This window comes from Podarcis bocagei (assembly GCF_964188305.1).
Source record: "Podarcis bocagei genome assembly, chromosome: Z".
NCBI lineage: Eukaryota > Metazoa > Chordata > Lepidosauria > Squamata > Lacertidae > Podarcis > Podarcis bocagei.
Window position 1 is genome coordinate 44,529,947 of NC_138140.1, and position 13,846 is coordinate 44,543,792.

General features: G+C 45.6%; 1 protein-coding gene across 1 annotated transcript; it reads right to left on the reverse strand.

Annotated features, from left to right (window-relative positions):
• Positions 1–2,880: 2,880 nt before the first annotated feature.
• On the reverse strand, positions 2,881–12,785 carry HMGB3 (high mobility group box 3). The gene is made up of 5 exons (XM_081179099.1): positions 12,634–12,785; positions 9,264–9,422; positions 8,183–8,322; positions 6,727–6,901; positions 2,881–4,065 (listed from the first exon to the last, which is right to left on the reverse strand). Exons 2-5 carry the CDS (start codon positions 9,411–9,413, stop codon positions 3,913–3,915), a joined length of 618 nt encoding a protein of 205 aa, XP_081035225.1. The 5' UTR covers positions 9,414–9,422; positions 12,634–12,785; the 3' UTR covers positions 2,881–3,912.
• Between the last annotated feature and the right edge of the window lie 1,061 nt (positions 12,786–13,846).

The following is a 13,846-nucleotide window of genomic DNA, read 5'->3' on the forward strand; positions in this document are numbered from 1 at the left end:
TCATTCCACCCAGCAAAGGTAAGGGACCCCTGGACGGTTAAGTCCAGTCAAAGGGGACTATGGGGTTACGGCGCTCATCTCGCTTCAGGCCGAGGGAGCTGGTGTTTGTTGACAGACAGCTTTCTGGGTCATGTGACCAGCAGGACTAAACCGCTTCTGGCGAAATGCAAACTCATGACAGAAACCAGAGGGCATGGAAACACCGTTTACCTTCCCGCCGCAGTGGTACCTATTTATCTACTTGTGCTGGTGTGCTTTTGAACTGCTAGACTGGGAGGAGCTGGGACAGAGCAACTGGAGGCTCACCCCATCGCAGGGATTTGAACCTCTGACCTTCTGATCGGCAAGCCCAAGAGACTCAGTCGTTTAGACCACAGCACCACCCGCATCCCACTATTCCACCCAGTATACAGCTGCAGCCTTGTTATTTTTAAACATTGGGCTGGCCTTTAGTTGTTGCTTGTGTACTTCTGGGCATTACCATCCCACGCAGAGCGGTGTGTCCACATACGCCAAGAGTCTTTCATTTGGGATAGAAGTAATGTTTCTTAGATGATCCCTTGGGTAGCATTTTTCACACTGCTGATTACTAGGGCAGCGAAGCTTTTTCCAATCAAACTAAAAACAACAACATGCTAGCAATCAGCTAAACACATTGCTGCCTGAACTGTAAAATTAGAGGCATACCAAGCCTGCACCGCAAAAGTGGGAGAAGTTATAGCCTGCTAGGGGGTAGAGGAACCCATTCTGTAAACTTCCACCTCATTTTTACAGTACTACTGTGGAAGAGGAATCAAAGACTGTTCCCCATGAGATCACCTGGGGCTTCTGACATGTCAGAAGGTACCAAAATACAGCAACTCCTATCAGGGTATGTCGGGGGTATCCCTGAAGGCTGTTGAGTTCAATTCAACAAACAGCCCCATCATAAAATAAGCACATATTGAAGTTCCCCATAGAGCAGGTGGGAGTGAGATTGCCGTAAGGCAAGACACTCTAGCAAGCTGATGGCCAAAAACAGGGACTGAATTGGAGATTTCCTTATTTGCAGCTCAGTCTTAACCATGCTAGGTAGGAGCTCTAAAACTACCCACAACTACAAACGAACATGGCGTGGTTTTTACCAGTTTATTTTTGGTGGTGTGAATACAGTGGCATTCTTCCACAAGATGAAGCAAAGGAATTGCACATGTATTCACCCTACACAGACAAACACACCATTTTTCCAGCTTTGGCAGATTCCAGATTCCCCAAATGCGGTCAGTTTCATAGAACTCCCAGCTGCACATATGCCGCTGGCTCTCCTGCACAAACCCCCCCCCCCAAAAAAAAACATGCATGTAGCTAGCACACTTTACTGGGGTAAGAATGGGACAGAGAGGAGTGGAGTCCAGGAATTAAATTTCAAGTTTCAAACTACACCAAAAGTTGACTTTTCAGCCGCTTGGTGCTCAGCTGAAGTTCTGTTTGGTCTCTGTTCTTTTACCCAGGTGAAGAGCAGAGTAAATAGTGAGAAAAATGGAAAGGATCTTCCCCATCATCGCAGATTGCGGAACACTCTCCCAAGAGTGGTACAAATGACTCTCTCTTAATAAGTAGGTTATTGAGATGTATTTCAGTAAGCATTTCTAAAACTAAATTCCAATTTTCTTTTCTTTTGAATTCTCTGTTTGCTTGCTTTTATTTTAAAAGCTGTGTACCTAGAGAAGCAGAATAAAGTAGTAGTTTGACTCAAGCCATCAAGAGCTGGGTTCAAATTGTTGCTCAGCCCTAAATCAAACTGGATAGCCTTGGGCACATTACCATTTCAGCCAAATCTACTTCAGAGCGGTGAGAATTTAACAGAACAGCAGCTAAATGTTGATACAGAAGTTTTAGTTGCACTTGGGACCCCCTAAAAAAAACCAACTGAATTTGAATCATGACCAGCTTGTCCTATTCATTTTGGTGTGACCCAAGCACAGCAAACCTTTCTGAATACAATGGGTGGGGTGGAGACCAAGTTAGCTGCGTTTGACTTCCACAAAGATCAACAGAAGTCGTCTTTTTAAATTCCGCTGATTCCAATAGGACCCAAAAGCGCCTAGCTTACCCTGGATCTTAGTGTGGCCCCATCCCACTGTAACCCAATGTGACATTATCCTCATCCAATAACTTCATTCTGTACAGCAAGTGTGGGTAAACCTTTAGGTCGCTAGACATTGCTGAGATCTAGAGTTATTATCCTGTAACTTGGCTTCCTCAACCAAGCATAGCACTTACAACCCTCCTTCCTCCCCTACACCCACCCACCCACCCAAAGAGCATTGAACCCATCTCTTTGCAGAAGTGCTGAAAAGCCATGCACCAAGGTGGCCAAGGCTGCCTTTGCAAGATTAAACGATGAATACTTATGGCCACCTAATATTCTTCCTACCAATACCCGGGCTGCTGGTGGGCAAGGGACAAGGCAGGAAAACACCACAAGTCTGAAACAGTTTAAACACAGGACAAAAAAAGGCACATTTTAATATTTACAAAGCATAGCATTTGGGCTATAAAGGTACCCAACACAGCTAGAAAGAAACATCTGCTCCCCCTTAGTCACCTACCTTTCCAAATGGTGGTAATTCACACAATTTAAGATCACAAGCCTCCTACTTTCAAAGGAGCAAGAGACTCAAACTTGCATAGCATCTTTAACTCATGTAGTCACCTTTCCTAGACCAGTATTGAAACTGTGCTTCACGTTCATCCTGGGGAAAGTGGGGGAAAATATCTGCTATAAGTTTTAAACTAGTCCACTGGCTGAGTTGATGCTGCCAGAACTGCTAATGTTTCCTTTTGCTGCTGCAGGGAACCTTGTTCAAAGCAGAAAATTTTTAGAATATTGTCAAGAGGTTTTAAAAATGTAATACTGTTTATTTTTGCTTCAAAAACATTTCAGCATTCTAAACATACAAAAAAAACCAACATAACGTTTTTGCAAATTTGTTTCTCTTTTTAAGTACAGAGTGATTTTGAACTTGTTTTCTGCGCCCTCTCTTCACGTTTTAAGCTGACAACGAAGAGACCTACAGTTTCCGTTTCAAAACTACCCCGCTTAACTAAAAAAAGGGAAAGAAAAAAAAGATTCCATACATTTTCTCATGCCAGCTGAAGTCCCCCCCTCCCCTTCCACAACTAAGAATGGCCGCAGAATGCTAGTTTCACTATATACAGAAAGACAACTTTAAGCTAAATGGACGCCCACTGTAGTGTAAATAGATCTAATTTCGTAGAGCGTGCTTTGAGACACGACCCCTCCGTGGAAGAACATTACAACCTTCAGTTAGTCATATGCCTTCCCACCCTGAGGGCATCACTGCTCAAAGCATGAACCACAAGAATCTGTCTAGTTTTTACAAACTATAGATATGTACAGTTTTATAACCCAGGATTTTCTAGCCAATAACCATATAGTTAAAACACCACCTTACAAATTAAAAAATAAGATGCTTGAGAAACATTTTTAAATGCTTTGTTACACCAACAGGAAAGTGCACAGAGTTGAGGAGAACACAAGAGCGCCTTGCTCCCACTTTTTTTGTTTCGTTTTTGTTTCAAAAATGTTTGGAAATATGTACAACTTTGTTACAGTTTCAGGGTGCCTAAGGGCACCCGTGGCCACTTAACGTAAACTGTGGTTTGGTTGCTTTTTAGCTTTTTTCCTTCCTTCTTTTCCCCCCTTAGAGCACGTTTTATTCGAAATTCCCTTCCCCAAAGGAGCTACGTACGGCGTGGTCAGAATCCAAATTGTCATTTAAGCCTAATAAAAAGGGCAAATGAAGACACCGTCTTAAGCAACAGGTGCCTTGTTTTGTTTTCTCTTTTTCCAAATGGTGTTTCCCCTACTCTATGGTATTCACATGGAGACAAATATTATACAGTTTCTCATTCATCGTCCTCCTCCTCCTCATCTTCCTCCTCGTCGTCTTCTTCGTCATCCTCCTCCTCTTCTACCTTTTTCCGAGCTGCAGCAGCAGCTTTAGCCGCGGCACTCTTTGCACCATCAAACTTGCCTTTAGACTTGTAGTCAGCCACATCCTGCAACAGCAAGAGGGTGAGTTTCACTGGCATTGACATAATCAGCAGGTGTGTCCCCCCTACCCCAAGCCCCTTTAAGTGGGACAGTGACTCAGAATAGCCTCTCTCACATGGAAGAAGGTAAGAGCGCTATTGAACAAGTCACCCATGGGACACCTTGCGAGAGGTGGGGAGATGGCCAGGGTGGGTCTGGATCTTTTTTTAAACAACAACAACAACACACACACAACAAAACTTGTCAGTACGGAGGATTGACTTTGTAACATTGCAACTTCTTTAGCTGGAAGCTGGTGGTGGTCCTTAGCGGCTATAAACACTTGCGTTTAGAAACAATGGCTTGCCTACAGAGAACAGTGGGTGGGTTGCCGCTTGAACAAGGGGCCCCAAGCCTCTTGCACCCCCCCCCAAGATGCCACTCCACCTGGAGATGTGCGCACAGCATGGACTGCCTCCCATTCACCCAAGGAGCTCTAGGCATCTAGCTAGCAACGTCACACTCTGCGCTTTTTAGAAGTCAAGATTCGGTGTCAAAATTCTGTAAACCCCCCTCCAAAAAAAGAGCAGGAGTGGTCCCCCTTTTTAAGATGTTCAACTAACAACTCCCATCCGCCCTGACAATGGTGTGTGCTGGCTAGGGGCTCCAACAGCCTCTGGACAGCCACATGTTCCTTGTTCCAACTATGCAGATTTACACAAGCTAAGGAAAGTTGCATTATCTCCAGCCCTAATTGTTAGGAAGAAGAGAGCAAAGATGCTCCAGAACTCTCAGCCCCTGAGCAAGTTGATCAGTGACACCCGCTGCCTCTTTGCTTACAAGAAGTGCCACAAGGCACCTCCAAATTGCAAGCCATGAGTTTAGAGTAAGAGCCACAGAAACAGATTTTTCTGGGGAGCTTAGTTCCTAGTATGATTCCTGCCCCAATTCAATGTGTTAACTGGTTTACTTTAAGAGATCTGCTTTGGTGGTCCTGATTTGATAGGTAAGATACGTGTACACATGTGATGCAGCCCCTTTCAACTGACTCATGTTTCATCCCTTCTGCACACGGTCACCATATACTAAAAAATCACACTTGCACCACTTTTAAGTGTCATGGGAACTGTAGCTTGCCCTCAGAGCTGCAATCCCCAGCAGCTTTAAACTACAGTTCGCAAGATTCTGTGGGGGGAAGTCATGTGCTTTATATAAATGGTGTGTATTTAACTAAAAGCTTTTAACAATAGCCTTGGAAACTTGTCTTAACTGCTGCTTTTCCCTTAAGAGTTTGCTGACTTGTGTAAGTCAGAACATCTCTCCCATATTAATTTTACACCTAACTGATATGCCTAAGAACCTTGCATCATTCTTCCAATGCATGTAACTTTTCGGAGCTTAGACCCCCAAAAAGCCGCTTACAGGGTGTTTTTAAAAAAACAGATGAGAACTCTGTAGCAGTTCTCTGCTCATTAACAGAATACATGTGGAATTGTATGTGCAATTCAAGATTGTGTTATTGTTCCTAGGATCTCTTGTGTGCATCTGCCCCTCCTTTTAAGACTGGCTGTTGCACATCTCTTGCATACCCCACCGTCTTCTGAAATAAAGTTGGGCAACGGGCCTCATATGTGGTGGCACCCCATCTGCAGAATTCCTTGCGGCAAGAAGCAATGTTTACCTCTTCATTTATTTGTATTCTTCTAGCAACTGAAAACACTCCCCAAGCTTTTGAATTGTGTGTTGATGCTTAATTGTACTGATTCAAATGCTGGAATCTGTGGAGGGTTTGCTGCCATTTTTAGCTTTGATAACTTGTGTCTTATGCTCTCTTTTATATTTGTAAGCTGCTCTGAGCAACTCCCTTTTGTGAAGAGGAAAAGGAGGGGAATAAATGTTTTAAAATACCACCTCTTGGGAATATCATCTCAGGTCCTGTTTGCAGGCTTCCTATAGGAATCTGGTTGAACCTCTGGATATTGCACTACATGCCTGATCCAACAGGGCATTTCCTACTCTTACTTAGAATTATGAAGCTTTCAGGCCTTTTAGCACAGCCCATCACTGTTCCTTTGCGATGGCTGATGGAGAAGAGATGGAAAAAGAAGTTGCAGCTTTACAACTTTATTTTTAAAAAGCAAACAAGCACGCTGGCTTCTAGGAGCCAGGGCAAGTTGGGAAAGCTTTAAAATGTTCAGTACTGGGAGTGTTTCAGTAATTTCTTTCTGCCTTGAGCCTCCAGGACGGGGTGGGCTAATTCCAATCCAGCCAAAGCCTAGGTTTCCTCCAGTGACATGAAGACCAACGTACCATACATTGCCGGTGCTAGAAGGCATTGGAGCCAAGAGAGATGCCTTTAAGCACCTTTTCCTGGTAAGTTTGCATTCACAGATGTCACTGGAATTTGTTCCCAGTTAAGGAGCTGGCTTGGAATGCCCTGTTAAGTTGGAAAATACTCCACCAAACTGGGGACACCGCAGTTCACCTCTAAAGCAGGCTTCGCCAAACTAGTGTGCCCTCCTACCTGTGCTAGCTAGTGCTGAAGGGAACTAGTAGTGCAATGAAGCACCTAGAGTGTGCACCAGGTTGGAGAAGTCTGCTTCGAAGTGTTTGCCATGAGACAAAGTTTTGTTTTGGGAGCAAATGCAAACAAGGGTCCCTTTGGACAGAAGCCACCTGAGCCTTACCTTCTCATACTTCTCCTTCAGTTTTGCAGCCTTGTTGTTGTAAGGCTGCTTTTCCCCATCACTGAGGTTGTTCCACATTTCACCCAATTTCTTTGCCACGTCTCCAATGGAGATGCCAGGATTAGTGGATTTGATCTTGGGACGGAATTCTGAACAGAACAGGAAGAATCCAGACCTTGTGGAGGGTGGGAGGGAGAAGACAAACCACAGTTGAGAGCTGGTGTGGTGGGCCAAGGGTCTTTTACCTACACTTCAAAAAAACTGGTCTTAAAAACAGTAGCTTCTTCTCCACAGTTACTTGGTTCTGACGCAACACTACAGAGGTTTAGCGTTGCACGCCTCAGCCCTGGCCTTGAATGCTCCCCTGGACATGGCTGCTGCAAGACTGGAAGCAAAGGCTTCCCATTTCCTGCTCACAGCAGAGAATCGAGTGAGGAGTTCACGAGACTGAGGCTTATACCCACAGCAGACAGCGCTACTCCTTATAAGCACTGTTTTAGCATCGCACTATTATAGGTCCCGGGGCATTTGTTGTGGGGTGAGGTAGCAGAAAGCCCTAACACTTTGACTAGAACGAAACCAGTGAGAGAAGATATAACCTAGACAGGAGCTAGGAATTTCTGGGTTTAAATTCTACCTTTTTAAAAACAAAAGCTCACTAGATGGGCCTTGGCAAGTCACTAGTCCTCAGCACCCACATCCCTAACCCACCCCGTCATATGGAGACGCAACTTCTGGTTCATCTTACAGGACTGTTGTTAAGTACTAAATGTTATGACACACCGAACACTCTGGAGCGCCATTAAATAATAAAATTAGGAGATCAGGGTCACTAAGGGAAGTCAAGATTTCAAGCTCCTTTTCCCCACCTCCAAGATAGTCACGTAAGTGGCAAATGGTGCCACTCTCAATCAACTACTCAGTGCCAAGATTTAAAGCTTAAGTGATCAGGCATTAGCAGCCTTCAAAAGCATTAACTTTGTTGCTGTTGCTGTTTTTTTAAATTAGCAGTTGCATGACTATCTGGAAAACTCTCAAGTCTTTCTAACAGTTTGTTGTTGGTAATGGGTTAACTCTCACCAAAAGCAGCAGAGTGAGAAGTTGCAGCCAGCTCTGAAGAGGGTTTGTTAAAAAAAAAAATAGAGGTGCTTTATTGTAGCTTGTCTGATATCCCGGGGGGTATGGGAGGATAGCTCAGTGGTAGAGCACATGCTTAGCATTCAGGTCTCAGGTTCAATCCCCAGCATCTCCAGGTAGGGTTAGGAAAGACCCTGGAAGCCACTGCCAGTCAGTGTAGGCAATACTGGCCTAGGTGGACCAATGGTCTGTTTTGGCTTCCTACTGCCAAATCTACTTGTTTCTTTCTTAACTTTGTTTGAATGTAGGTTGCATCTTGCTATCTAACAAATCTGGGAGTAAGTTTATGTATGTATACTGATGCAGGGAAGTTACTTACGGTGGCCGTTTGGGGGCATTGGGGTCCTTCTTCTTCTTACCACCCTTTGCTGGCCCGTAATCCTTCATCTCTCTATCATACCGCACTTTATCAGCTTTAGCCATCTCGTCAAATTTCCCCTTCTCTTTGCTTGACATGGTCTGAAAGGCAAATGCAGGCAGTTACTCATCTGCCTTCCCCCCACCCACCCACCCAAAAGAGCCACAAACAAAGGCAGGTTTATATATCAAGATTTGCTTTGCATGCAGAAGGTCCCAGGCACAAATTTATTGAATGGGAAAGAGACCCTGCAGAGTTGCTGCCTTCCCAAGTAGGCTAATGGGCCAACGGTGTGCCACTGCAGATTCCTATGTTCCAAAAACCTGGCTGAGATGCCCTCAGCCATGTGTACACAGAAATGACCTTCCAAGTGCCCCCTGCCCAAGTCTGTAGGACTACCAGCTCACTGATGCATGCTTTGTATACATGGGAGGCAAGCTCCAAATTAAGACTAGATATGGTGGCTTGCACCCTCTTTTTACTCCTTTTGCACACTGTATGTTGATTTTAAGACCATCTTCTTGACTGGTCAGCCGTAGCTAGACCTGTGCAAATGCTGCCATTCCAGACAAAACAGAGCATGGGTAGCCAACATGATGCTCACCAGATGTTTAGGGCTCTAACTCCAACATGGCCAGTGTCCCTATAGGGCCACGTTTCCTTCCCACCCTTAAAATCAGAGGATGCAGAATTCAGCTTCCTGAGAGCTTCCATTTTCATTTATAAGTTTGTAGCCTCTAAGATTATATAAAGAATGCTTGAAAGTTTTCTGGCAATGCCCAATGAATACTCATTGCTGAAAGCGATGACTCAAGCAGGGTTTTAGACCTCTTGACTTGGGCTGCAAATCTCTCTGCAGTTATTTGAGACAAGTCCCACAAAGCTCAAAATGGGAGCTTAATGAGTTGAATTAATGGAGGCTGCTTTTGTTCCTAAAGCTGAAAGTGTGTGTGTGTTTTAAAGTGCAGGAAGAACACATTCTTCTCTTATTAGGCTGCTGTCTTTATTGCAAGTATAAGAATTTGGGTCTTGCAGACAGTACCTTCCACCTCTCTGAGCACTTCTTGGAGAACTCTGCGAAGTTGACAGGAACCTCCGGGTTCTTCTTCTTGTGTTCTTCACGGCAGGTCTGAACAAAGAAGGCATAAGCAGACATCTTCCCCTTCGGCTTCTTCGGGTCACCTTTAGCCATCTTTACTCCCTGGAAAGATATTTGGGGGGAAATCACCACCTACCACCGCAACAGACGATTTATGTTGTGTATACCAGGCAAGAAAACATAAGTTGCATTGCCCAAAGCGTATTTGCACTTTCATGCATACATGCACGCACCACTTTAAAAAGTTCTCAGCCAAAACGTGCCCATTTCTGTCCACTGGGAAGTTGTGTGTGTTTTTTGAGTCGACATGGACATCATGCAAGCCCTCTGCTGACTTGCACACATCATTATTGTATGGTATTTTCACCTGAGTGAGCATCAACTTCCAGCTGATTTGCTTACATTTGATGATCAAGGGCCATAACTCAATAGCAGAGCATCTGTTTTGCATGCAGAAAGTCACAGGTTCAATCCCTGGCATCTTCAGGTAGGGCTGGGAATGCACACCATTCAGAAAAATTAGAGGGCTGCTGCCAGCCAGTGAAGACAACACTGGGCTAGATGGACTTGACTCAACAGAAGGCAGCTTCCCAATTTCCAATGTGAAGCACATGTGTGAACTAGCCCATAATACCAAAGTATTAAAAGGGTTAACTAATACACATAGTTGTGACTTGCATTCCTTGGCTGGCCCACCCAGTAGGAAAACTCCCCTGCTACTGCTTCAGAACTTAAAAATAAAATAAAATTCATTTCATGTCAGAGTAGCTGTCATGCATCTTCTGTAGGCACTTCAGCATTTTAAAACCCGTATCTCGAAAAACAGCTTAAAATGTGTTTAAAGAGTTTATTTATTACAGCACAAGTTATAAGACTGGCTCTCTTGGTAAAGCAACATCATACTTTTGATGTCAGGTTGGTTGCTGTTTATTTAATTTCCAGAGCAGTTGCTAACTTTTTAGATATGAATGCACCTTTCCCATCTCATTTCCTGAAAAAGCAACCATTTGTGGGGTTAAAGAGGAGAGAAAAAACTGTGTGTGATTTTTTTTAATTAAAAATGTATTTAAAATAATTATTTGTACTATGCTGTCTTTAGAAGTTGGAATTAATTTTCTTTCCCCCCCCCCCCAGGAAAAAAAGAGCTCAACACTCCCTTTTTCAAATTTCCTTTCTTCGAGAAAAAAAAAATTATTTAAAAAAATCCTATTTCAGTCCCTTATTAAAAGGCTGCATGACTATCTGAAAAAGTTTCGGAGGAAGGAGGAAAAAAACCCACCCACATTTCGTTTCTTTATTCCTTTCTTTTTTCAAAAAAATGAATAAATTCTGTCCCTTACTCCCCCCGCCCCCAAGGTCATTGGGGGGGAATCCCCCCCCCCGCGTCCTCCTTTTTTGCTTTACTACATTGGGACAACTTGCATTTAAAAAAGCCCCTTTTATTGCCTTAGCGAACGCAGCTGGGATATGCCTGGGATTGCTATATATTTGCTGGAGTGGCTCCGGTAAGCTGGGTGAAAAGAGAGAAGGGGGAGAGAGAAAACGACAGGTCACGAAAGACACCAATAATTCATCTTCCATTTTGTGTAATGTTTACTCATGAAAGAAAGTACCCCTCAAATAATCCCTTCAGCTCTCCTACGGGGTGCCTTTAGCCCTAGGGGGCAAAGCCGGCTGGAGCTGGGGCAGGCGGCGGGGTTCTTGCCCTTGCTATAGCTATCTCTATAGTCTTGGTGCTTTGCTAAGGCAGGGATATGGAGTTCCCCCCTCGCCCATAGCCAGCCAGCTCCATTCGCTAAAATGGCTTCTCTACAAGGCAGCGAGACTGCTATCCCTAACAAAGCCACCGGCACCCGTCTGCTCGGATGAACCCCCCAGGAAAGGAAACCAAAGCACCAAGGCTCCCCAAAACAAGCCAGCCTTGTAGAAAAAGCTCTGCTCTTTCCTATGAGGGGGGTCTGGGGGCGCCCGGGGGTCGGGAAGGGGGGGGGAAAGCAGCTTTGAAGCAGCCACCCCCCTCTCCTCCCATGTCCCTGCTTAGCGCAATAGCCTGTATAACAAAGACTGCCATGCAGCCATTACAAGCCCTGGCTCAGCACACAGCCGCGCCGAATCGCAAGGAGATAAAAGTGCTGGAAAAAGGCAAAACGGCCCCGAAACAGCCCGGCAAGGGCACGGTCGGATAGGGAAGGAAGACCGGGGAAGGAAGCGAAAGGTTTGGGGGCTCTGGGGGCTCCCACCGGGTTTTTTTTCCCAGCGCCGCTCCCCCTCCCCGCCTCTCTGTTGCCTTTACGCGTCTTTCTTCCTTCAGCGGTGCCACCGAAACGCCAGCCATATTAATGCACACAAGAGCTCAGCTCAAAAAGCAATGTAGCAAGGGGCGAAAGGAAACGGTCCTGGGCTTAGCGGCGGTCGGAGGGGGACGAGGGGCACCTTTTCGGACAGGGGAAAAGGAGACGGGGAGGAAACGAAAGGTTCGGGACGGGTCGGAAGGCGCGGTGGAGAAGGAAAGGGAACAAAAATATACATTTTTTTCAAAAAAAAATTGTAGTTGAAAGGAATAAAGAGGCGAGGGGAGAAGAGAGATGTGTGTTATCATCTCTCCCTTCTCTCTCCGGGACGCGCAGAGCTTATCCCTGTCAGCTGCTAAAGCGACAGCCATTATTAATGCAGAATAAACAGCAAGGCACCAGCAATGCGCACGGCTAAGGCAACTTTCCTCTCTCCCCAAGAAGGCGAGCCCAGGGCAGGAGGCGACACGCGTGGAGGAGAAGCGGGGAACCGGGCTGGCATGCCCGTTAAGCGGGAGGTCCCCGCAGCCCATGCGGGGGAAGTTAATGCACCAGCGGAAAATCCACGCGTGCCCCCCGCCCCGGCACCTACTTTGTGTGTGGATCTGTATTATCCCGCCCCCCCTTGCAGAGTAAGAGACGAGAATGCATTATATATAGCCTTGCCGTGCGCCGTCGCCCTCCGTCCCCCATTCCTTTTTGCTACCACCACCCCATTAAAAATAAATATAAATAAATAAAAATTAAACCGAGCTCCATTTACACCAGGATTCGGGACAAGTCTTGATTTCCGACGCCTAGTAAAAGAACGGTGTGGTGGGTGGGAAGCCAAGAGATAAAAGTTGATCGGGATATTGAGAGACAAGAGAAATGAAATAAAATAAAAATGCAAAAGATTTTTTCCTCCCCCAATTAAAAATGGAGCGCGTTGTTTTGTTCTTAAAAAGGGAAATTAAAAAGAAGGGCTAGCAAAGCAGCCGCTCCCCCCGGAAAAAAGTTGCAAAGTGCTCCACGAAACCTACCTGTATTGTTCGCTTTAACCTAGGCGATATGCAAGCGAAGAGAGCGAGGCGCACACACGACGCGCTAAGACTCAGCGCTAGTAGCTGTGGCTCAGCCTCGCGTTGGCTTCCTACGAGAGCGGCCTGATTGGCTGCGGGGCTCTGCCGTTTAAAACAACCTCCTCGCCCTGCCACTGGACAAGGGGCTCCTGAATATTAAGCAGGGCCCAGCGCCTATTGGCCGCGAGCGGTTAAGTCATTCATTCAAAAAGAACACCCGCCTGGCAGAATAGGAGCACACACACAAAACCCAAGCCACAAACCACTCTGGAAATAGGGAAAAAACAAGGGTGGGAAGTTCGTGGAGTTGCCAGTAGTAAAGTAATAGCAGAACACACAGCTGAGGTAAAGAGCTGCAGAGCGATCGTCTCACAGCCCACCTGACCCTGGCAGGTTTGGAGGGCGCTTCTTCTTCATCATCTTCATCTTTGCAAGATCGGAGATCTTAGTAAGCATCCAGATCGCCACCGGTGTTTGCTCGGGAAGTCAAGCCCACGCAGAGTTCAAGGGGCTTGTACGCAAATCACCTGTGCTTCGGAGTCTAGTCTGACTTTTATGGCGCCCCAGCACACCTGAACTTTTGCAGAAACCACCCCAGCTGATTTTCTTCCGATGGGGCAATGCGTATTAATGATTTGGAGCGGCATTTAGGAATGCATACCCTGATAACGTGGGATGTGTATTTCATGGGATCTCCTCGGATGCCCGGTTGCAGTTCTTTTCTGACACGCTTGGGTTCGAATTCTGTTGGATGCGGGGGGAGGGGGATAAACACGCAGAAGGTGTTTTGGGAAAAGAGAACCGGGCTGCAATAGGACAACCTTATTAGCGAAGCATGATGCCATGGGGTTGAACGTTCATCTGTCATGTTCCCCATCCACGCTTAAACTACACAGCTAGAAAAATGCACATTTTTTTTATAAGTTCAGAACTTCAGCTTGCCCCAACACCCAAATATAAGTCAAGTTCTAACTGAATAAGACTTCAGTTAGGTCACCCCAAATGAGCGTGGCACTATGGAGAAAGTTACTGACCCAACAAAGTTTATAAAAGTATCAAATATATTTTTCTGAGGAAGGTATATCTGCCAAGTTGTGTGCAGTTGGAAGGAAGTTCCTCTGAACTCAATAAAGCTTTCCTCCAAATATGTTTAGAGGCAGTTTTTAAGATTGTA